The following is a 26,059-nucleotide window of genomic DNA, read 5'->3' on the forward strand; positions in this document are numbered from 1 at the left end:
GGCTCCCTGCACAGCCCAGCCACCTCGTGGCGTCCACTTGGTTCCACCAAGTCCAGCTGCAGGTGTCTGCCAAGGGGCGAAGTTCCCAAACAAAGGTCTGGGAGATCAAAACTTCTGCTGCAACCGACAGAAGCCCTGGTGCTTTGTCAGGAACCGCCAAGGAAGGATCAACTGGTCTTATTGCAGCCAGTGGCAGAACTAGGCGGGGTGCAGGGGGAGCATATTCTTTGGCAGTGTCAGAGCGAGGCGATGGCAGAGTCAAAGCAGGGGGGGGAGGGAGCCCCACTTTTGAAAAATATATTCGGCGAGCAGTCGTTCCCCCTGAACCTCCTAGCTGTGCCATTGAACAAGTACCCACAGAACGACAATCCACCTCATCTTCTGACTGGGCATGTTGTAGCATTTTGATTCAATATTGAATTCTACAACATCAGGTAATTTGAGTTTTCTGTCTGTATTTCCTGGTGAGTATTTACAAATGTTCTATATTAATGGAGTGGGGGGGGTGGGGTTTGACTTTAAACAAAGTACAGGCAAAGCCTACATTACAGAGGTGGGGACATTAATTGCATTCCTGTGAAGTGATCCATATTGTGATTTTATGTAAGGCAAAGCCACATTATCTGTGTATGCACTAAGAAATGCAAGTTGAAAAAAATTGTGTTTATGTATTTACTTTTTTTTTTAAACACATTTTCTCTGAGAGCTAATATTAATCAAATTTTTGGTGGTGATTTGTGAAGTTTTGTTACCCAAATGGTAGTAATGCGGGGGTTGCCTGGAGTAACTGTTCCATTTCTATATTTTGTCAGATAGCCACTTCATTACCCTCATTGCTTCTTGAATGTGGTCTTGTCTCACAACTTCTGCAGATCGATCCATGTACCATTTCAGACATCGGATAAGCTCCCTGTAAAAATACATTACAACATGTTTACAAAGAAAATAAATATGTCTAAGTTTTTACTAGATTATCACACAAAGGAATAATTTGCACAAAGAGCATTACAACAAGGAGAAATACATTAGGCAAGAAGGTACAAAGTTTTGTTGGACACACTAATGCTTAGACCAGAATATGTGCGTAGATAATTTATTTGTAAGGGAACATTGTGAACACATTTTGGAAATAAAAATAAAATGACTGTTGTTTACTTTTGGTAAATCTAGGCGATATTGTTGTCATTTATTGCCAGATTTCATTATTTTAATTTAGCACTTCAAAGTTCAAATTTATTGTCAGAGTACATCACATACAACCATGAAATTATTTTTCTTGTGGACCAGGCAGAATTTCTACTTCAACATTTCATAAACTTCCAACTCCTATTCAAAGAGTGTTTTTAAAATTGCAACAAGATGTGAACAATAAGTGGGCATAGACTTTACAAAAGGTCCTTTCAGATAGCCTGAACATTCCATGTAAAGCTGCTGAATATCCCACCTTGCAGCTCAATATTCACTCACAGCGCACCTCTGAGGCACCAACATCAACCCTCCTTGGGGAAGGATAATCAGCAGAATGTGCTCAGCCTGTGACCCAACTACCTGCTGCCTGACAGCCCCCACCCGTTACCTGACAGTCACCCCCCCGTACCACTACCTGACAGTCCCCGCCCCGTTACCTGACAGCCCCGTCCCATTACCTGACAGCCCCCTGCCCTGCTACCTGACAGTCCCCGTCCTGCTACCTGACAGACCCCCAGCCCTGCTACTTGTCAGCCTTCTGCCCCGCCCCGCTACCTGACAGCCCCCCGCCCTGATACCTGACAGCCTCCCCAGCCCTGCTACCTGACAGCCTCCCCCGCCCTTCTACCTGACAGACCCCCAGCCCATTGGAGAGGGGAGATTCGCGGGGACCATTGGGGCAGGTGCAATTTGCGGGGACTGTTAGGGCAGGTGTGGCTGGCGGGGACTGTTGGGGCAGGGGTGGCCAGCAGGGGCCGTCAGGGCAGGGCCGGCCAGTGGGGACCGTCGGGGCAGGGGAGGTCTGCAGGAGGTGTTGGGGCAGGGGCGGCTGGCGGGGAAAACACAGGGTGGTTCTACCTGCGTGGGGGATTATGGGTAGGGATGATGGCCATTCATGACAGGTGGCACTGAGGCACCAGATGCCCCGCCTCCATCAGATCCAGAGGGCGCTACAAGGTGCCTCTGGATATGAATAGGCCCTTTTAGGTGGAGCACGTTGTGACCCTGCTCTTGAGTGACTAACCTCGAGAGGGGCTCGATGTGGCTTATATCCCGGGCAGCTGATTGGCAGCCAACCAGGTGGGGTCCATTTAGGTTCTCCAGTGATCTTCCTGCAGGTACAGTGATCGCCCCCTGCAGTCGGCTAGTGGTTTATCACCACATTCGTAATGCTGCAGCAGCCTTTTATGGCTGTCACCTAAAAAGTAAGTTAGCAGTTTTAAATCTGCTCCTATTGCTGGCCTCAAGGAGGAGGGTTCACCTGAAAGGGCCTAAAGTAAGTGACATTCAGACCACAGAAATGCCTGATAATGATCACCCTCAACAAAAATTAGTGTAGTCCCCTATCCTTTATGTTCAACAGCAATGCAATCGTCAAGCCCCCTGCCTCATATTGAAAGTCACTGATGACACTATGGGTCTAGATCAAAGGTTAGGTACTCTGTAATGAATAACCTGTCTTCTGATTTCTTACATCTTATCCACCATCACAGATATAAATTAGCAGTGTAGTAGAATAATCTTGTTTTGTCTTGTTGGTCAGTTTCAACAATACCTAGGAAGCTTGAGACCATCCAGGACGTTACAATCTGCTGACTGGCAATAAACATATAATTCCTCCAACACTAGCGCACCATGCACCATCCAGAAAATAGACTGTTATTACTTACTACCTATAAGGTATACCCCAAATATGTTACCTCTTTCACTGAGAAGGACAAGGACTTGAACAGGAGCAGCTGCAGATTCCTCTCCAAATCACATAATGTCCCAAACATCAGCTTTGGGTTTAATTGCTGGACTCCCTGTCATTCACCATTGTGACAAAAGTCCAAGCAGAAAGTCTGAGATGGGAGCTAGCACCAATTTATCAGGTACAATGAGAGGCAGACATTGCCTTGGCAATGACAACCTTGTTTGAGTTATAAAATAATCTATGCTAAAGCTAACAGATATTTATATACTATGAATATAGTTCAGTAATTCCTCTTTTCAATGTGCCTGGATACAACCACATACCTGCATGACTTAGAAATTTATGTTGTTTAAAAGATTTTAATGCATTTTTTACCTTCTTGGTTGCACTGGAATATTGCCTAATTGAGACAGATTTAAACAAAGCGATGGTATAACGAGTCCATAACTGGAACCAAAGCTAAACCATGGCATATTTGATAGGAATTTACAACTGCCATTTTTGCCATCCAGTAACTAATTTAAACAACCAAAGGTTCGATATTCATGAAACATCTTATTGATCCAAACTGCATCGTTAGAGAGGATTGCCTCCTTTTGTAAATACATCTTGCAACTCTGTTGCAATACCAGACAGCCACTGTTCATATGAAATAATCCTTGAAAGAACAGCAGGATTAAAAGAGCAATTCCAGCTCATGGACCAACATTACATCTGATACACAAATTATAATCATCCCTTTCAGTGAATTAAACATTGGACTGGCTTTGAGCAATGGTTCATCTCGTCACATGCATGGCACCATGTTACACCGTACAACTTGCAACTCAATAAAGAGACCAGTTTTGCCTATTGTTACATTGGGGAATTGGCACTCAGATCCAGTGTCAATTCAGACATGGTGAAAGTTTTGATTTGCTTCTTGAGTAAAGAATAAGGAGGCAAAGAGAAAGATCTGTACTTTTAGTATTCAGATTTACTTTAATGTTTTTGATTTATATTTTTAACTTTCAATTCTTTCAATGTGATGTGTTTTTATTTAACTTTTAATTTTCTTTGTTGATTAATTTCAACAGCTTATAAATGTCTGTATTGAAGTTTTGGAATTAAAGAAAAGGCTCCAGTACCAGCTTTGCTTTGGTCTGGGACATTCACAGAGCAGTGCCTCTGCACTCTACTGCCAAAGGCCAAATTAGCACTTCACTGCTTTCGCTGCTCAGATGCAGGGAGCGGAGAGTCAGCAAATTTGACCATCCATATCCAACCCAATTAAGTGTGAGTATATAGGATCTGGACAGTGATTCTGGGTGTTGGGCCAGACCCAGTGCATTCTGAACCACTGAAATGAAGTCATTGACATCAATGGTTATTTTATTGAAGAGCAGCTTTAAAAAAAGTTGTGTCCAATTTTACAGACACATCCTTATATTATTAGTGAACTCTATATGGTTCTGGACGTAAGTCCTGAGTCACCAAATAATTGGACTCACTTGTATGCCAGTGCACCAGAGAAGTGCTTCTTAATGTAGGCATCCATCACAGGCCGGAAGTGAAAATACTTGCTGTCCCGCAGCAAATTTATTACGAATACCTAGGAAAGAGAGAGAGAGAGAGAGAGAGAGAGAGAGAGGTGGGGGGGGGGGGTGGAAAGAGAGAGAGACAGACGGTGGGGGGGGGGGGTGGTGTGGGGGGGGGGGGAAGAGAGAGAGAGGATTAGGTCAGCTAGCTGCAGCATAATTTGATTGCATGGTAAGGTTAGGAACATGTCAGTGAAATACAGTGAAACACAAAAGTCTGCAGACACTGTAGAAAAATCAAAAATGCTGGAGGAACTAAGGGCTCAGGCTCTCTCTCTTTCCCTATTTACCTCCTATGGACACTGCAAGACCTTCTATTTCTCCAGCATTTTTGTGTTTTAGTAGAAATACAGAGCCTAAATAATGCCCATGTGAAAAACAAAAATATAAAATAATAGAAATAAATAGCAGGCCTATTCTGATGTCGGGCACCAAAAACATTGTCAACAGTCATTCTTCTCTCAGGATCAAATATGACTGTCTCATATTTCAAGCATATTCTGTTTTTGATTAATAGAAATTCCTTATTGCTGCACACATTCAGAGGGATGGGGAATAGAAATAAAAGAAAGATGGAAATAGAGCAAACAGACCTTCAGTACAGTGGAACCAGAGCTTCAATGACTGCATCTTCCAAAGGCACATCTTTTTTTACAATATTTGAGAAAATTCTCTACCTCCTCTTCCCAGCAGGTAAATCAAACATATTAAGGTGAAAAGAATTCATATTTTGTGTCTTGCTCATTGCAAAGTTGCTTTCAGTGTCTTCTGCAGAGCAAAATATTTTAATGTGTTATATGACAGGAATGCGGGTAAACAAATCATTTAAAAAAAAATTGAATAAGGATAAATTTAGGTTGTAAGAACTTGATTAAATATGTATATCTTAAAGGAGGACAAAAACAGAGTTATTTAATGGGGTAATTTTAGTTTTAAGATCTATATAACTGAACAACATGGGTGCCAATTTAGGACTGATAAAGATTTTGAATGTTCGTTGAGTATTAAGAATTTATTATGCAAAGTTTTGGCTGGAGATAATTATAGAGAGTGAGATAACTGCAATCATGGAGCAATTTAAGCACAGAGAAGGTCTTAAAATGAACTGTTTCCCATCTTGGAGGTGGGACGTAGGAATTTAGGATAAAGGAATGAAATTTTTGGAAGACTCACATTTATCATGAGTATAAGGCTGGAAGGTAGTGGGATAGTTATGGAACAGTCAAAAATACCATGAGTAATGAAAATCTGTAAAAAACTGAAAATGTTCATAGATCACGCAAAACCTGCATAAAGACAAAGAATTGACATTTTGCTCAATAACATCAGAACCAGAAAAACATAAAAATTTCAAGTTTTTAGCAAGGATGGAAGCAGATGAGACAATGGGTGGGAAGGGTCCATGGTGGGGTGAAAGGACAAAACTAAAGGCCAAAAATAAAATGGAAGGTAGGGACAATTAATTGATATAGGGCAAAAAAATGTGAAAAGGGCAATCAAAAAAAAAGGCAACTCTACAAGATTTGAAAGTTACAAAACCTGAATCACAATATCCAATGCATCTCCCTGTCTATATTAGTTGTGATTTCTTCAAAAGAATTGCAGTACGTTTGTCAGGCATGATTTTCCTTCAAGGAAACCAACTATAGGACTGATATAAAATGACGCTGGAGAAATTGTATAGGGAGACAAAGAGATGGCAAAGGGACAGAATGAATATTTTGCATCAGTCTTCACTGTGGAAAACATTAGTAGCATAATGGGAAGAGAAGTGATTGCAGTCAAGATCATAAGAGAGAAGGTACTTGGAAAGCTAAATGGTCTAAGGATAGATTATTCTCCTGCACAAGAAGGAATGTACCCTCAGATTCTGAAGGAGGTAGCTGTAGAAATTGTGGAGGCATTGGTAATGACCTTCCGGGAATCAATGGATTCTGGCATGGTTCCAGAAAACTGGAGGATCACAACTATCACTCCAGTGTTTACGAAGAGAAGGAGGCAGGAGAAAGGAAATTGCAGACCTTTTAGCTTGATGTTGGTAGTTGGGAAGCTGTTGGAGTCAATTGCCAAAGATGAGGTTATGGAGTACCCAGGGGTGCATGACAAAATAGGCCTAAGTCAGCATGGTTTCCCGGAAGGAAAATTATACCTGACAAACCTACTGTAACTTTTTGAAGAGATCACAAGTAGGAGAAACAGGGGAAATGCAACAGATGTTATGTATTTGGACTTTCAAAAGGCCTTCGACAAGATGTCACAAATGATGCTGCTTAACAATTACAAGAAGGATACTAGCATAAGTAGAGCATTGGCTGATAGGCAGGAAGCAAGGGTCCAAGCTATGCCTGCCTGTTTGTAGGCTTTATGGAGTAATCCATGCTGCAAGCCTACACAGGCAAGACCCCCCCCCCCCCATCTCTTCCTCCGGCATATGGACGACTACATCGAGGCTGTCTAATGCACCCATGATGAGCTTGTCAACTTCATCCACCGCATTCATCTTCTACCCCAAAATCAAACTCGCCCAATAACACTCTCTCCTTCTTGGATTTCTCTGACATATTATAAACCTTCCATCTCCCATAACTACCTGGACTTGAATTCCTCACATCCTACCCCCTGCAAGGATTCCATCCCCTTCTCTCAATTTCTCCATCTCTACTGCATCTGTTCCCAAGATGGAGTCTTCCAGACCAGAGCTTCTGAAATGTCTGCCTTCTTCTACAAAAGTGGCTTCCCCTCCACTACTATCGACTCAGCCTTCACCCGCATCTCCTCCATTTCCTGCTCATCTGCCCTGGCCCCTTCTGCCCCCAGACACAACCAACATAGAATCCTCCTCATCCTCACCTAACACCCCACCAGCCTCCGCATCCAACACATATGCCGGAATTTCCGGCACTTACTACAGGATCCCACCATTAGACACATCTTTCTCAGTCCTCCTCTTTCAGCCTTCTGCAGGGACCATTCCTTCTGCAATTCTCTTGTGCACTCATCCCTCCATGTATCTCTGGCATCTTCCCCTGTGCCTGCAGGAGGTATAACACTTGTGCCCACATCTCCTCCCCCACTATGGTCGGGACCCCAAACAGGTCTTCCACATTTACCTGTACATCCAGAGGACTTATTTACTTCATCCAGTGGCATTTATAGCATTCTCTACATTGGAGAGACCAGTCACAGACTGGGAGATCGCTTCACTCAGCACCTCCTCTCCATCTGCAACCACTGTGACCTCCCAGTAGCCAACCACTTCAATTCTGAGTCACACTCCTGCACTCACATGTCTGTCCATGGCCTTATGTACTATCCCACCCTGACCACCTGCAGATCGGAGGAACACCTTATTTTCTATCTGGGCACCCTCCAGCCACATGGCATGAATATTGACCACTTCTTTCCATTAAACCTGCTTGCTTTTTCTTCCCTCTCCTCCATTTCCTGCCTTTCCTACCTACACAGCCCTGCATTTCCACCCTCCCAGTGCTGCTGTCCCTTCCCTCCCTTCTCCACCTATCATCTCCTGCCCTGCCACACCCCTTCTCCTTCTCACTGTTTTATTCTGACGCTCACTGGCATTTTCTCAAACTTTGATGAAGGGCTCAAGCCTGAAACTTCACTTATGTATCTCTGTCTTTGCTGAATTTTTCCAGCATTGTGTGTTTTTACTTCAACCATAGTGTCCACAGAATTCTGTGTTTTACTTCTGGCAGGAAGCAAGGAGTGGGAATAAAGGGATCCTATTTTAGTTAGCTATGTACCTGTTGCTAGAGGTATTCCACTTCTTTCACATTGTATATAAATGATTTGAATTATGGAATAGATGGCCCTGTGGCTAAATTTCCAGATGATACCAACATAGGTGGTAGGGCAGGTAGTACTGATTATATGAAAAGGCTACAGAGGGATAGTTTAGGAGAATGGGTAAAGAGGTGGCAGATGAAATACAATGTTGGATAGTGTACGGTCATACACTTTGGTAGAAGAAATAGATGAGACAACTATATATAGATGGGGATGAAATTCAAAATTCAGAGGTGTAAAGGGACTTGGGAGATTTTGTGCAGGATACCTTAAAGTTTAATGTCCAGATTGTGTCGGTGGTGAAGGAGAATGCATTGTTGACATTCATTTCTAGAGGATAGCATACAAGAACAGGGATGTAATGTTGAGACTCTATAACATACTGGTGAGACTTCACTTGGAGTACTGTATACAGTTTTGGCTGCTTTATTTGAGAAAGGATGTGTTGGCGTTGAAGAGGGTTCAAAGAAGATTTACTGGAATGAAAGACTTACCATATGAGGAACATTTGTTGGCTGTTGGATTGTACTCATTTGAGTACAGAAGAAAGAGGACAGACCACAGAGACATTTCGAATGCTGAAAGCCCTGGTCAGAGTATATGTGACAAGGTTGTTTCCTATGGTAGGAGAGTCTAGGACAAGAGGGCATAACTTCAGGATAAAAGGTTGTCAATTTAAAATAGAGATATTTCTATAGACAGAGGGTCACAAGTCTTTGGAACTTGTCGCCACAGGAGATTGTGGAAGTGAAGTTGTTGGGTGTATTTAAAGCAGAGATTGAAGGTAAGGGCATCAAGAGTTACGTGGAGAACGCTGGGAGTGGGGCTAAGTGGGAGGATGGATCAGCTCATGATAGAAAGGCGAAGCAGACTCAATTGTCCATTTGTCCCACTTCTGCTCCTATATCTTGTGATCATTGCCAACCTTTATTGACTAAAAATACCTGGAACAATAGTTTTTATCTTAAATAGTTGAACTCAGTATTGAGCGCAGAAAATTATAAAACCTAAATGAAAGTTGAGCTGCCATCCCTTGAGGTTCTGCGGAGCTTCATCGGCAGAGTGCTGATGGAATCTTGGGATGGAATGCAAATGGACAAGTTTGTCAGAGAAATTGATGGAGGTCTAGAAGTAAATACAAAGTTGATAAAGCTTCAATGGAAGCTGAGGGAAAAGAACCACATCTTTCTTTTCAGATCAGCAATGAGTTGAACAATTTCAGGTCAAATTCAATTTTCCATTTTTTTGGAATGCATTTGGTGATAACAATGCTGACTTTGTAAATTCCAGATCATTAAACATATATTTTTTAAATTCTTGTCTCATTGTTATTATTTTTGCACATTATATCTCTTCTCCACTTTACCACAAAGCATCCATGTTCTTTCTTTCTTTCTCTCCACACCCCCATTTTCTTGCCTACTTATTTGTCTAAAACCTGGCGATTTCCAGTTTTGATTAAAAACAACAGAAGTTTTAACACCTGTACTCTCTCCACGTAAACTGTAAGACTTGCTGAGCGTTTCCAATGTTTCTGCTTTCATTTGATTTATTAAATCAGAAGATAAACAAAGGCATAAATGAGAGTACCAATGATAGAAGAACTGCAATAGTGGAGGAGATAAATGATATTTTGGTGATGAAGGGGATAAGGGGTCAGAAGCTGAGCTCAGGGTGAAAAAGGACTCTAATCAATGTGGTCCATATGAGGATCAGCCTCAGGTACTAGTGCAGAAGAGGGTGGAATTATTGACCAGAAAATCATTCAAAGAAAGAACAGGGAAAGAATGTAGCTTTAAGTTTTTTTATATATTTAGTTTTAGGAAAATAATGGATGAAAGTAGCATGACAAAGGGAACTGTTCACCACATTGTACTAGCAATGTAGAGGCATACAAATTCTATCATGAGGAGTTCTCTTTTCATTCAACAGAGAATCTAATTTTAGGGTAGCAACTAAGAAAAACAGCATGAAACATACAAAATTCTTATTTGCACTTCAGTATATGTGACACTGAGTATATCACTGGGTAATGTTCCACTGCTTGAACAGCACTACATATTTCATGAAAACAGCATGGGCCACGTTCAGAAAATAAGGTTTAAACAGAAATCTCATGCATACTGACAGTGCTTTCTAAAGAGCTAATGAAACACTTGTAGCCGACCACTACAAAGAAACACACACACACACACACACACACAGTGTGGGATGTTAACCTCACTCTTTTATTAGGGTTGGAAAGGCTGCTTTTATACTGTTCAAGTTCCCGCCGTTTTTGCTGATGACTGAGTCAGCCATATGAATAACAATAGTTGGGGGGGGGGGGGGGGCGAAGGAAACATCCATGCATATGAATGCCCTTCTTCCCCAGCCTGTTTCTGCTGAGTTAGCTGGGCAGCTTGACCAACGCCATTTTAGGGCTGTTGGTCTGATGCTGCCCCAGCTTCTACCCCCACCGGTTCATTGTCCTGATAGTCGCTTTAGCGATCTCTGTCCGCGTCTGCTGCTGTGCTATGTGCCGGCCCAATCTCCGCAATTGCGGGCAACCACATGAACCCCCCCCCAGAGCCGGTGTTACAGTCTATAGTGTCTGTAGGTATAGACCCCAAAGTCCTTTGTGGTCTGCCTCTGCATCAAGGTGTTGGTGTCTCCACAGGTTCTGCTGGGTCTATGTGGGCAGGCTTGAGTCTATCTGTAGTGAAAACCTTTGGTTTACCACCTATGTCCAGCTTGAAGGTGGCTCCATTATTCTGGATGACTTGAAAGGGACCTTCGTATGGCTTCTGCAGTGGTGAACGGTGGGGTCCTCTGAATTCAAACACGTACTCACAGTCCTTGAGTTCTTTGGGGATGTTGGACTTGACTTGTTCGTGTCTGGAGGGAGGGATCGGAGCCAGGTTACTGACCTTTTCGCACAGCCTGTCCAGAAAGGTGGTTGTCTCCTCCGGCTGTCCTCTGACCTGTGAAATGAAATCCCTGGGAACCGTGAGTGGGGCTCCTTAGACGAGTTCAGTGGAGGATGCGTGGAGGTCTTCTTTTGGCGCTGTTTGGATGCCCAGTAGCGCCAATGGTAGCTCGTCCACCCAGATGGGGCCCTTGAGTCTGGTCATGAGGGCAGTCTTGAGGTGCCTGTAGAAACGCTCCACCATGCCGTTGGCTTGTGGGTGGTATGCTGTTGTATGGTGTAGCTGAGCGCCCCACATGTTGGCAATGTTGGTCCACAAACTGGAGGTGAACTGTGTGCCTTGGTCAGACATGATGTGCTGTGGCAGTCCGAATCTTGCAATCCAGGAGGAGAGGAGTGCTTTGGCACAGGACCTGGTGGATGTGTCGGCCAGGGGGATTGCTTCTGGCCACCAGGTGAAGCGGCCAACCTCTGTGAACAGGTAGTGAAAACCCTGAGAGACTGGCGAGGGTCCCACTATGTCCACATGAATGTGGTCAAACCTGTGTTCCATTGGCTCAAAAGGCTGTGGGGGGACCTTGGTGTGTCGCTGCACTTTGGCTGTTTGGCACTGCGTACACACCTTGGCCCACCCCCGGATTTGTTTCTGCAATTCATGCCACACGTGTTTGCTGGCCACAAGCCGGACTGTAGTCCTGATGGATGGGTGTGCCAGACTGTGGATGGAGTCAAAAACTCGTCGCCTCCATGGCTGTGGGGACAATAGGTCGAACCTGCCCGGTGCCACGTCGCAGAGGAGGGTGGTAGTACCTGTGCCTACTGGAACGTCCTGAAGCCGAAGGCCTGTGACAGTGGTCCTGTACTGCGGGATCTCGCCGTCCTGCTGCCGTGCCTCTCCCAGTGCTGTGAAGACTTGACCGTTGACCAGGGAGTGGATGCTGTGTCTTCACAAGGCGTCCGCGACCACGTTGTCTTTGCTCGAGGTGTGCTGGACTTCGGTGGTGTACTCCGAGATGTATGACAAATATCTCTGTTGGTGGGCTGACCAAGGATCGGAGATTTTAGCCAGGGCGAAAGTCAGTGGTTTGTGGTCCGTGAAAGCCCTTCCCTTAAGAAAGTACCAGAAGTGGTGGATAGCCAAGTACAGTGCCAGTATCTCTCTATCGAAAGCACTGTACTTCAGTTCAGGGGACCTCAGATGTTTGCTGAAGAAAGCTAGTGTGTACCAACCTCCTATCTGCTGCACCAGGACTCCACCAATCACTGTACCTGAGGCATCGACTGTGAGAGCCGTGGGTGCATCTGGTCTGGGGTGGGTCAGGAGTGCAGCTTTGGCCAGGGCTTCTTTGGTTTCCACAAACGCATGAGCCGATTTGTCGTCCCAGGTCAGGTCCTTCTCCTTGCTGGACATCAGGATGAACAGAGGGCGCATCACTTGGGCAGCTGCTGAGAAAAACCTGCAATATAAATTTATCATCCCCACGAACTCTTGCAGGCCTTTGGTTGTACTGGGCTTCAGGAAGCTGCGGATGACCTCTACCTTGTTGGGCAGTGGTGTGGTCCTGCCCTTTGTAATCCTGTGGCCCAGGAAGTCGATGGTGTTCAGGCCAAACTGGCCTTTGGCCAGGTTGATGGTGAGGCCAAACTCCTGCAGATGACTACAGAGATTTCGGAGGTGCTGAAGGTGTTCCTTTCGGGTTCTACTTGCCATGAGGATATCGTTGAGGTGGATGAAAGTGCCGTCCCGGTCTCGGCCCACTGTGTCCATCAGTCGCTGGAATGTCTGTGCTGCATTTTAGAGCCCGAATAGCATCCTCAGGTACTTGAACAGCCTAAATGGAGTGATGATGGCCGTCTTAGGGATGTCATCAGGATGCACCGAGATCTCGTGATATCCTAGCACGAGGTACACTTTGAGAATATTGTTGCCCAGTGCAGGTTTGCAGCAAAATCCTGGATGTGTGGCACAGGGTAACGGTTTGGGGTGGTGGCCTCATTGAGCCGGTGGTAGTCGCCACATGGTCTCCAGCAGCCAGTTGCTTTAGGCACCATGTGTAGGGGCAAGGCTCATGGGCTGTCTGACCGTCGAACAACACCCAACTCCTTGAGCTTGCAGAACTCCTCCTTGGCCAGTCGGAGCTTCTCCGGGGGAAGTCGTCTCGCCCTTGCGTGGAGAGGTAGGCCCTTGATCAGGATGTGATGACTGATGCTGTGTCGAGGCATCTCCGCTGTGAACTGAGGGGAAAGGATTGCTGGGAATCCCACTAGCACCTTGGAGAACTCATCCTCCGAGATGTGGACGGAGTGTAGGTGCATTGCCAGAAACCTAGTGCCCCTCATTGCGATGGACTGGTAGATCTTGGTGTGGATGAGTCGCTTACCCTTAAAGTCCACTAGGAGGATGTGGGCTCACAGGAAATCCGCTCCAAGGAGTGGTTGCTCCACTTCGGCCAGTGTGAACTCCCATGAGAAGTGACTGTCCCCGAACTGCAGCTTGGCCCTATGAGTGTCATAGGTCCGTTTACTGCTGTTGTTGGCAGCCTTCAATGTGGGTTCCGCTAGCCTGTGCCTAGTGTCCAACCCTGTCGGGGGTATCACACTGACCTCCACACCTGTATCCACCAGGAAGCGTCTGCCAGACAGGTGGTTTCAGACGTACAGGAGGCTTTCTTGGTGGCCAGCCGTCATGGCCATCAGTGACGGCTGGCCTTGTCGTTTCCCTCGAACTCACAGGTGGACTGGCATTGGTGGGCTTCGGTGCTTCATCTTCAGTGGTAGAAGCACCATCTCTCACTGCCTCTCGTCTGCTGTTCCTTGCTTGGAACTTTTCTGGTCTGATTGCAGGACTTCTTTACGAGCCCCACGGTAGCCGAGCACTTCTGTTTCTGTTTCCACAGAATGTCTGCCCATGCTGCGACTTTCTGGGAGATGGTGAAATCCCTATCCGCCAGGAGCAGTTGCATGTCTTCAGTCATCTGTTCCAGGAACGCCTACTCGAACATGATGCCGGGCTGCTCATCTCCCAGGAAGGCCAGCATCTCGTTGATGAGTGCCGATGGGGATCTGTCTCCAAGCCCATCCAGGTGGAGCAAACGTGCTCCTCACTCTCGCCGTGAGAGTCCGAATGTCTCGGTTAATAGCTCTTTGAAGGCAGTGTAAGTGCCTTCTGATGGTGGCCTGTGGATAAAGTTGGCCACTCTGTCTGCAGTCTGCGGATCCAGGGCGCTGACATGGTAGTACCAGTGGTCTCTGCTGTGATGCCCCAGATCTGGAACTGAACCTCCGCCTGGTCGAACCACACTCCAGGTTGAACTGTCCAGAAGGTCGGGAGCTTCAGGCCGACTGCGCTGACTGCTGCTTCGTTCTCCATCGCTAGGTTTAGATTCCTTCTAAACCATTGGGGTCATCAATTGTAGCCGACCGCTACAAAGAACACACACACACACACACACACACACACACACACACACACACACACATGGCAGGTTAAGCTCACTCTTTTATTAGGGCTGGAAAGGCTACTTTTATACTGTTCAAGTTCCCGCCGTTTTTGCTGATTGACTGAGTCAGCCATATGAATAACAATAGTGGGGGGGGGGGTGAAACGTCCATGCATATGAATGCCCTTCTTCCCCAGACTGTTTCTGCTGAGTTAGCAGGGCAGCTTGACCAACGCCATTTTAGGTCTGTTGGTCTGATGCTGCCGCAGCTTCTACCCCCGCCGGTCCGTTGTCCTGGGAGTCGCTTTAGCGATCTCTGTCAGTGTCTGCTACCGCGTGATGTGCCTACCCGATCTCCACAATTGAGGGCCGCCACACTGAACTAAGAAAATCAGTGTGCGATGCATCTCCATTTTGAGCACACACACTGTACTCTGTATTAAAGTTTATGAAGTCGAAGCGTTGTGCAATCCTTACAAATCAACACCTGACAGAGCTAATTTGTACAGCCTTGACAACATATGAGCTGGATTCTCAACAACTCACAGCCAAGATGGAGACTCACAATAATCAGTCAGGATTTTGAGAATATTTGGTATGAAATTTGTGTACATTTTGATTACTGAAACTAATACAAATAAACAGTTTAAAAACCACATACAAGAATAAATATTATTACATACATGTATTTCTTAATATTTATATAAAATTATTGTATCAAAATGTGCATATAAGAGTAAAAATGTGGTTTTTTCATGTCTTCTGGCTCTCAAACATCTGAAGTTTATCATATATGGCTCTAACATTGAGTAAGTTTGGCCACCCCTGATTTATGGGATATAGCCTATTGGTCAGCTAATGTCAGTATCCACTTTGGTAACTTTTGTTCTGGAATCCCACGTTTTGATCTTCAGAATTTCACACTTTATTTCCACCATGCTTTTGCAGAATATATCCCATTATTCAAGATGGATAACAAGCACCCATTATATTCTGTCCTATTAACTGAGTTTCCTGATATACTCCATTTATGTCTTTTCTGAAATATTGTCTGACCCCTTTCTATACATGCCATTTTTTCCTTTAGTATTCAGGAATATATTCTTTGTAGTGGGTTTTATGCGAGCGCAGCAAAATGACTGAGACAACAGGCTGAGAACTCGAGTAACACAACTGCTTTACTTTGAATTCCAAGCTGCCACCTTTAAGCCCATCTCTGGTCCCACCCCCATATTCCAGCACTTGTGTCACGATGATGCAAGCTCGCATGCACCCTTCCGGTCTGGACCGGAAGAGACAGTCCCGTGATGCCATCTTTGCCACAGCTGCCATACTGACCGTGTGTGACAAGTGGGTCCAGTTCACTACTACAAACATGTACATCGCCACACAATACACCCCCCCACCCCACCCCCAGCCCAGAACCGGCACCGATGGTCTTGCAATGAGTCGAGGGTAAGGTTTGCTGTTTTGGGAGCCAATCCCTATGTACCATTGGGGGAACTGAACTGATTGGGACAAGTCCAGGTGGGCTGGTTTCAAAAGTCTAGTGTGAATAACTCCTTCTTGCCCCCAATTTCAAGTGTAAAAGTGGAAGTATTTCTTTTCAGCACCTTATAGGGTCCTTCATAGAGGCACTGAAGGGGAGTCCTGTGCACGCCACTTCACACAAATACATGCTCAGTGGAGGACAAGTCTGGGGATTAGTTGCAGGGCGGCTGACCATGTCGCGATGGTGCAAGGGAGCCCAGTTTGTCTCACAACCTCTCGAGGACGCTTGAGATGTTGGTGTCCTGATTGGGTGCTGGAGGAAGGAACTGGCTCAGGACTGCAAGGGCCTTGCCATAGACTAGTTCAGCAGAGAAGATTCCAAGGTAGTCCTTAGGCACTGTGGTAGTCCTTAGGCACTGTGCATATCCCCAGGAGAACCCAGGGCAGTTTGTCTACCTAGTTGGGCTTCTCGAGCTGTGCCATCAGCGCTGATATGAGGTGGTGATGGAAACGCTCAACCAGCCCATTGGCCTGGGGGTGGTGAGCTGTGGTGTGATGCACCTGGTGCCTAGGAGCTTAAGAGTTCGATCCTCAGGGCAGAGGTGAACTGCACTCATCGGTCGGTCATTATGTCCACTGGGACACCAAAACTGAAGACCCAGGTGGAGAGGAAAACCCTGGCATATGTAGCGGTGGAGGCATCCAGAATGTGTACAGCCTCTGGCCAATGAGTGAACCTGTTCACCACTGTGAGCAGGTAGCGCGACCCTCAGGAGACTGGCAAGGACCTGACTATGTCCTGATGGATGTGCTGAACCTGTAGTTTGGAGCATCGAACTGCTGAACTTGGTGCTTGGTGCACTGCTGACCTTCGCAGACTGTTAGTCTGTGCAGGCCTTCACCCACTCCATGATCTGCTTGTGTAGGCCATGCCAAACAAATCACTGTCATGATGATGGAGTACGACAAACCGTGGATTATGTCGAAAACCAGTCTCCTCCATTGGGTAGGGACCAGTGGACGGGGTTGGCTTGTGGAGACGTCACAGAGGAGGTGTCAAATAGGAGGGCTTGGAGCTGCAATCTTGTGACTGCAGTTCTGAAGTTGTGCGTCTCAGAGTCGTCTTACTGGGTGTGATCCAGATCATGGTAGTCAATGCCTTAAGCTAATGCGTTGACCGCTGGTCTGGAGAGTATGTCAACAACAATGTTGCATTTTCCAGCGAGATGGCAAATAGCAGTGGTGAATTCAGAGACGTGGGCCAAGTGCCTCTGCTGTCGGGAAGAGGACTTTGAGAAGGCAAAAATGAGTAGTCTGTGATCAGTGTAGACAGTGATCCCCTCCAAGAAGTAGAGGACAGCCAGGTAGAGGGCCTGCAGCTCTCTGTTAAATGTGGTGTACTTCAGTTCAGGAAGTCATAGGTGGCGACTGAAAATGGTGAGAGGTCTCCATGAGTTGTTAACGAACTGATCCAGGACAGCACCTATGCTGTGTTTGATGCGTTGTAAGGGCTGTTGGTACATCAATTTGTGGGTGGACTAGCATCGTTGTATGGGCCAGAGCCTCTTTGGTCTCCTTGAAAACATTGTGAGCTTCATCCGACCATGTGAGCTCCTTCTTCAAATCTGACATCAGGGCGAAAAGAGGGTGCCTAATCTTGGCTGCCGCAGGGGTGAACCTACTGTAAAAATTCACCATGCCCACAAAGACTTGTAGACCCTTCAGTGTCGTTGGTCTGGCGAACAGCCGTATGGCCTCCACTTTGCCGAGTAGGGGAGTGGCGCCATCTTTGGTAATTTTGTGGTCAAGAAAGTCTATTTTTAACATATAACATAACATAACAATTACAGCACGGAAACAGGCCATTAGGCCCTTCTAGTCCGCACCGAACCAAACATCCCTTTCTAGTCCCACCTCCCCGCACAATGCCCATAACCCTCCATCTTCTTCTCATCCATATACCTGTCCAACCTTTTCTTAAATAATACAATTGACTCCGCCGCCACTATTTCTCCCGGAAGATCATTCCACACGGCTACCACTCTCTGAGTAAAGAAGTTTCCCCTCATGTTACCTCTAAATCTCTGCCCCTTAATTCTTAACTCATGTCCTCTTGTTTTAATCTTTCCTCCTCTTAACGGAAATAGTCTATCCACATCCACTCTGTCTATCCCTTTCATAATCTTAAATACTTCTATCAAATCCCCTCTCAACCTTCTACGCTCCAAAGAATAAAGACCTAATCTGTCCAATCTCTCCCTATACTCTAGATGCTTAAACCCAGGTAACATTCTGGTAAACCTTCTCTGCACTCTCTCCACTCTGTTTATATCCTTCCTATAATTAGGCGACCAGAACTGCACACAGAACTCCAAATTAGGCCGCACCAACGTCTTATACAATCTCAACATCACCTCCCAACTCCTATATTCCATGCAATGATTGATAAAGGCCAGCATACTAAAAGCCTTCTTCACCACCCTATTCACGTGAGTTTCTACCTTCAGGGAACGATGTACCGTTACTCCTAAATCTTTCTGCTCTTCTGTATTCCTCAATGCTCTCCCATTTACCACGTATGTCCTATTCTGATTCTTCTTACCAAAATGAAGCACCTCACACTTATCAGCATTAAATTCCATCTGCCATTTTTCAGCCCACTTTTCTAAGCAGCCCAAATCCCTCTGCAATCTTTGAAAACCTTCTTCATTATCCACTATTCCACCTATCTTAGTATCGTCTGCATATTTACTAATCCAATTCACCACCCCATCATCTAGATCATTAATGTATATAACAAACAACAATGGGCCCAATACAGATCCTTGAGGCACACCACTGGTCACCGGCCTCCAACCTGACATACAATTATCCACTACCACTCTCTGGCCTCTCCCTTTCAGCCAATGTTCAATCCATTTGACTATCTTAAAATTTATACCTAAAGACTGCACCTTCCTAACTAACCTTCCATGTGGTACCTTATCGAAGGCCTTACTGAAGTCCATATAGACAACATCCACTGCGCTACCCTCATCCACATTCCTAGTCACCTCTTCAAAAAATTCAATTAGATTGGTCAAACATGACCTTCCTCCCACAAATCCATGTTGAGTGCTCCTGATCAGACCCTGTCTATCCAGATGTTTATAAGTACTATCTCTAAGAATTTTCTCCATTAATTTACCTACCACAGACGTCAAACTTATAGGCCGATAGTTGCCAGGCTTCCTCCTTGAACCCTTTTTAAATAACGGAACCACATGCGCAATGCGCCAATCCTCCGGCACTATCCCTATATCTAATGACATTTGGAAAATTACCGCCTTCACTTCTCTCAATGTCCTGGGGAAGATCCCGTCTGGTCCCGGAGACTTATCCACCTTTATATTCTTCAAAAGCCTTAAAACTACACCTTTTGTAATCTCTATATTCCCCATATTTACCCAATTTGCTTTTTTTATCTCACATCTCCCAATATCCTTCTCCTTAGTGAATACCGAAGAAAAGAAACTGTTCAATATCTCCCCCATTTCTCTAGGCTCCACACACAGTTTTCCGCTCTGATTTTCTAAGGGACCAATTTTGTCTCTAGCTTTCCTCTTACCATTAACAAATTTGTAGAACTCTTTTGGATTAGTTTTCACCCTGCTTGCCATAGTTTTCTCGTACCTTCTTTTAGCTTTCCTAATTCCTCTCTTGATTCCTCTTACATTCAATGTAGCTTTCAAACATCTCCTTAACTCCATGCTTCTTATATCTAATGTACGCCTCCCTTTTTCTTCGAACCAAGTTTCCAATATTCCTTGAAAACCACAGCTCTCTCAAACCTTTTGCCCCTCCTTTTAACCTAACAGGAACATAAAGCTTTTGCACTCTCAAAATCTGATCTTGAAAAGACTTCCATCTCTCTACTACATCCTGCCCATAAAACAAATTGTCCCAATGCACACCCTGCAAGATCTTTCGCATCTCCTCAAATCTAGCTTTTCCCCAATCAAAAACCTCAATCCTTGGCCCTGATTTCTCTCTTTCCATAATGACATTGAAGCTGATGGCATTATGATCACTGGACCTGAAGTGCTCGGCAACGCTAACCTCCGTCACTTGACCCATCCCATTTGCCAACAGTAGATCTAACACTGCTCCTTCTCTGGTCGGCTCCTCTACATATTGTTGTAAAAAACTATCTTGCACACATTTCACAAACTCTAACCCATCCAGTCCTTTCACAGAATGTGTTTCCCAATCTATATGTGGAAAATTAAAATCTCCCATAATTACAACCCTGTGCTTATCACAAATATCTACTATCTCCCTACAGATTTGCTCCTCTAGGTCTCGGTCCCCTCCGGGTGGTCTATAATACACCCCTACAAGTGTAACCTCTCCTTTCCTACTCCTCAGTTCCACCCAAATAGCCTCCGTGGATGTGCCCTCTAATCTATCCTTCCTAGGCACCGCTGTAATATTTTCCCTGACAAGCAATGCAACCCCACCTCCTCTTGCCCCTCCCACTCTATCACACCTAAAACAACGAAACCCAGGGATATTCAGTTGCCAATCACATCCCTCCTGCAACCATTTAATTGAGGCCAAACTGGCACTTCTCCAGATTAATGGTGAGGTCGAATTGCGTGAGGCAGTTGAAAAGCTGCCACAAGTGTGTCATGTATTCCTTGGGTGTTCTGCTGGCTACAGGATGTCATCCAGGTAAATGAAAAGGAAAGGCAAGTCTCTGCCGACCATGTTGCTGGAATGTCTGCGTCACGTCTTTCAAGCCAAATGGCATGTGAAGGAACTCGAACAGGCTGAACAGAGTGATGACAGTAGCCTTCTGGACATCATCTGGGTGCACAGGAATCTGATAGTATCCCCAGATCTGGTTGACTTTAGAGAAGAGCTTTGCGTGAGCACAGGTTCGCTGCAAAATCCTGGATATGGGGAATTGGGTAGCGGTTGGGTGTGTCATTGAGCTCCCGCAGGGTCTCCAGCTGCCATTGGACTTTGTCGTCAAGTGGAGGGGTGAGGGCCACGGGTTATCGGAATGGCGGACAATGCCCAGTTCTTCCATGCATTTAAACGCTTCCTTGGCGAGGTTGAGTTTGTCCAGGGCCAGGCAGCAGGCTTGCAAATGCAATGGTGGGCCAGTGGTCGTGATGTGGTGCTGTACACTGTGCTTCAGCATGGCGGCAGTGAATTGGGGGTGCAGAATGGAGGGTAAGTTAATGAGGAGGTGGCTGTATTGGCAGTGTGGAGTCTTCATGGAAGTGAGCTGGGTGGATGGCTCGTTGGACATGCCGAGAGGCATTGTCTGGAAAGTTTCAGCATGGACTAATCGTCTGCCTTGGAAGTCCACTAATAGGGAGTGTGCCCACAGGAAAACTGTGCCCAACAGAGGTTTGCCACTGAAGCCAGCGTGAAGGATCAATTGAAGGTGGTCTCGCCTCTTGCCAAAAGCTTTAATGGCAGTGTTGTTGGCAGCGCACAGGGAGGGGCCATGGGGTCTTGTGTGTGTCTGAAGCATCATAGGGGGTATGACACTTACCTCCACCCCCGTGTCCATGAGGAACCTGCGGCCTGAGATCCTGTCCCAGACGTGGAGAAGGCTGTTTGGTTGGCAAGTCACCACAGCCACTATTTTGGGTTGGGCTTTTCTGTTCTCTGGCGGGGCGGGGCCTGTTCACATGGTGGAGTGGACTTGGGTGTTGACCTCAGCAGTGGTCATGTCACGTGGTTGACCGAATCTATGGCCATCTACTTGGAACGTTAGAGAACATCTGCTCATGCTGCAAACTTGCGTGGGTCACTGAAATCCACGTCGGAGTCTAATGTCTTCGGGCATTTGCTTAAGGAACGCCTGTTTGAACATAAGGCAGGACTTGTGCTCTTCTGCCAGTGGGAGCATTTTGTCCATGAGTGGGGTCAGTGTCCTATTGCCTAGGCCATCCAAGTGAAGGAGTCTTGCAGCCCACTCACGTCATGAAAGGCCATACGTGCTAATGATGAGGTTTTTAAGAGCCAAGTATTTACCTTCTGGCGGCGCGTGAATGAGGTAATCGACCCTTGAGGCGGCTTCCTGATCGAGCAAGATGATGATGTAGAAGTATCTCGTCAAATCAGAGGTTGTCTGTTTGATCTGGAACTGGGCCTCCTCTTGTCCAAACCAAATGTGGGGCCTGTTTGTTGGCAGCTTCAACGCAACAGCGCCTACGGCTGCGGGTTCCATTGTGTTGAGTCTTCAGGACATGGAGACTCGTCGGGATCACATATAGCAGGTTGTGCGCGAGCACAGCGAAAAGACTGAGACAATAGGCTGAGAGCTGAAGTAACACAGCTGCTGTACTTTGAATTCTGCACTGCTGCTTTTAACCCCATCTCCTGTCCTATCCCCCGCGTTCCGTCACTTGTGTCAAGATGACGCAAGTTCGCACACGTCCTTCCAGTCTGGACTGGAAGAGATGGTCCCACAACACCATTTTTGCCACGGCTGTCCCACTGACTGCACATGACAAGCGGGACCAGTTTGCCGCTACAAACTGTGTGTTGCTACATCTTCTTGCATTATGGTATAACTCTCTTAACACAGGTGAATCAAGAAACACAAATCAAATATATGTTGAATATGTTTCCCTAATTTTGAAGCTGATTGCAGATGATTAACCTGCCTTAAGGTAACAGTGAACATGTCAACAATTATACTTCACGCCTTTATATACTGTACACGAATGCAGCTAAAGAAATAGCGACTGCTGTGGAATACAAGTGTAATTGATGTGTGCCATGGTCAGATATTATTTGAGGGTTCCAGCACTAGGGTTAATGAAACAATTACCTTGAATATTTCTGCAATGGGACTGGGTCCAGGGTGAATCACTTCCTGGCCACCTCCTAACATTTTATTCCAGTATGTGGAATCTCTCTACTGCTTGCCACTCCATGAGTGAGGATATTCAGGTTCAATTTACTAAAGATGGGTGCCTAATCACTACCCAACTGATAATTCATTGCAGCTATGAAAGAAAAAAATATCTTGATTGAGTTACACCAGTGCTCATTTTGGAGCTGAAGCTTTAAATTAGTGCAGTACATGCTCTTAATGTAGTCGTAAAGACATCAAGGTGCAGGGTATTTCAAATGTGTTCACAATTTTGCATAAGGAATATGGCTGAAACCACAATCTACTCTTTTCTTTGGCTTGGCTTCGCGGACGAAGATTTATGGAGGGGGTAAAAAGTACACGTCAGCTGCAGGCTCGTTTGTGGCTGATAAGTCCGATGCGGGACAGGCAGACACGATTGCAGCGGTTGCAAGGGAAAATTGGTTGGTTGGGGTTGGGTGTTGGGTTTTTCCTCCTTTGCCTTTTGTCAGTGAGGTGGGCTCTGCGGTCTTCTTCAAAGGAGGTTGCTGCCCGCCAAACTGTGAGGCGCCAAGATGCACGGTTTGAGGCGTTATCAGCCCACTGGCGGTGGTCAATGTGGCAGGCACCAAGAGATTTCTTTAGGCAGTCCTTGTACTTTTTCTTTGGTGCACCTCTGTCACGGTGGCCAGTGGAGAGCTCGCCATATAATACGATCTTGGGAAGGCGATGGTCCTCCATTCTGGAGACGTGACCCATCCAGCGCAGCTGGATCTTCAGCAGCGTGGACTCGATGCTGTCGACCTCTGCCATCTCGAGTACTTCGACGTTAGGGGTGTAAGCGCTCCAATGGATGTTGAGGATGGAGCGGAGACAACGCTGGTGGAAGCGTTCTAGGAGCCGTAGGTGGTGCCGGTAGACGACCCATGATTCGGAGCCAAACAGGAGTGTGGGTATGACAACGGCTCTGTATACGCTTATCTTTGTGAGGTTTTTCAGTTGGTTGTTTTTCCAGACTCTTTTGTGTAGTCTTCCAAAGGCGCTATTTGCCTTGGCGAGTCTGTTGTCTATCTCATTGTCGATCCTTGCATCTGATGAAATGGTGCAGCCGAGATAGGTAAACTGGTTGACCGTTTTGAGTTTTGTGTGCCCGATGGAGATGTGGGGGGGCTGGTAGTCATGGTGGGGAGCTGGCTGATGGAGGACCTCAGTTTTCTTCAGGCTGACTTCCAGGCCAAACATTTTGGCAGTTTCCGCAAAGCAGGACGTCAAGCGCTGAAGAGCTGGCTCTACTAGAACTGAGACAAACAGGTAAAGACTACATTTGCACATACATTTGATGGGCTAAAGAATTTCTGGGCCACCTTCTGTTTACTAATCATTAGAGGGGGTCGAGATGTCGAATTATGTTGTGCATTGACAAGATTAATTGGGGTAAGTGGATTTATTCATATTCTTTATACAATGGGGCTCCTCAATGGAGAAACAGAAGACACATAATTTTTAGTTAGAGGCAGCCTGGAGAAAGTACAGGATAGAGTCAAAGGTAACTGGGCCCATATGACATAGTTCCTTGAAGCTCACAAGTTCTATTAAACCAAGACAGTGGACTTCAACGATGGAAGCATTGGGACATGAAAGTTAATGTCGGTTTATTGGGTTATAATGGATCAAAAATAAATAATACATGAACATGCTTTTGACTCAATTTCTGTCAATATCAAACACTTTGTGTAAATGCTTGGTGGGTTGAAGATGTTGGATTGGTGAATGGTGGGATGGGCATGTAAAAAATAAGTTTAAGCGCAAGTTCCTTTATTTCATCTGTATTCAATTATAACTACATGGTGAGAAGGGAAATGAACTTAATTCTTTAGAAAAACCTGCAATGTCATTAAAAATGTGATGCCTTTTGAGAAATATGATTGCCTATTAAAAAAAAAACTTTTTCTGGCACTAACTGGTACTGTGAATTTATTCAGCCATCCTTTTATATTTATTATCTGTTTTCCTGACTTGGCATATTGTGATAATTTATATTGTGAATCTTGTATACCTGTGCGGTTACAGTACAAAAGAATTCTTGTGTTTCTGTATATTGTACATGTTTTAAGACAATAAACTCTCATCTTATCACCATCATGAACTTGCCTCTTGGTTAAGTATTGTGATTGCTGAGGAAGTGAATTCACTGTATCAATCAGTCAGACAGAAAAATGGTCAAGTTTTATGCTACAGGTAGGAGTAAACATACAGCAGCCTCATCACATTTCCACTTTTTGCTTTTTAAATAATGATTTGAAGCCATCCATTTTTCACTGATTATTTAAATACTGAATCTACAGACAAGGTTGCAGGTCAAATCCATTCTCACTATGCTAAATCAGCTGATGTCAGCCTTTCAAGGATGGAAGTTTGAACCTACTTAGCAAGTCTTGTTTAAGAAGAAAGTTAATCAAGACTCCCATTCTTGATTCCAATCCAACAGGCTTGGTGGATTGTGAAGGCCATTTGAGAACTAAGGTCAGAAACACAATCAAATATTCTGCGAATTTTTATGTTCACACTATTTTTATGTTCAAACAATTTACCTGTATGCTAGAAATGCAACAAAATACACCACCTTTGATACAGAGGGTTAAAAATTCAGGAGAATTAAATAGTAATTTAACTATGTTTGATAAACAAGCAATTGCTGTTTGAGCTGCTGTTTCCATAAAACAGACTGAAACTATGACAGTTGAGATTTCTTTTTACTGCACACTACAATGTGGTACAAATCTAAGAAATATCCAAAGAACATTATCCAAGCTTTACCTTGGACAATAGGTAAGAAATGCCAGTGCATGTTTAATGTTACTTACCAAAGATTGAAATACCAACAAGCCATATTTCTCTGTGTTGTCATCTAAAATTGTAAACAGTGTATCTAAAATGTCCTGTAAAAACTAGAAAAGAGAGAAATGTTAACTTGGAGAACATCACTGACACACATTGACTAAACTTGTACACTGAAATGAAACCCTTCCAGAAATAGGTAAATCATTTTTTTAAACCTCATCTAGATTCAGCCTTCATAGCTGAGTTGCCTGT

General features: G+C 45.2%; 1 protein-coding gene across 23 annotated transcripts in view; it reads right to left on the minus strand.

The window, feature by feature from the left end:
- The window catches only part of dock3 (dedicator of cytokinesis 3), a 939,092-nt gene that overhangs the window by 239,799 nt on the left and 673,234 nt on the right, over positions 1-26,059 (minus strand). For all 23 annotated transcript variants that reach the window (XM_069936839.1, XM_069936837.1, XM_069936835.1 and 20 more), the window contains 3 exons: positions 25,831-25,914; positions 4,375-4,475; positions 829-910 (listed from right to left, as the gene is read on the minus strand). In XM_069936839.1, coding sequence (XP_069792940.1) covers positions 829-910; positions 4,375-4,475; positions 25,831-25,914 — 267 coding nt within the window. The remainder of the gene's footprint in view (positions 1-828; positions 911-4,374; positions 4,476-25,830; positions 25,915-26,059) is intronic.

This window comes from Narcine bancroftii, chromosome 5 (assembly GCF_036971445.1).
Source record: "Narcine bancroftii isolate sNarBan1 chromosome 5, sNarBan1.hap1, whole genome shotgun sequence".
Taxonomy (NCBI): domain Eukaryota; kingdom Metazoa; phylum Chordata; class Chondrichthyes; order Torpediniformes; family Narcinidae; genus Narcine; species Narcine bancroftii.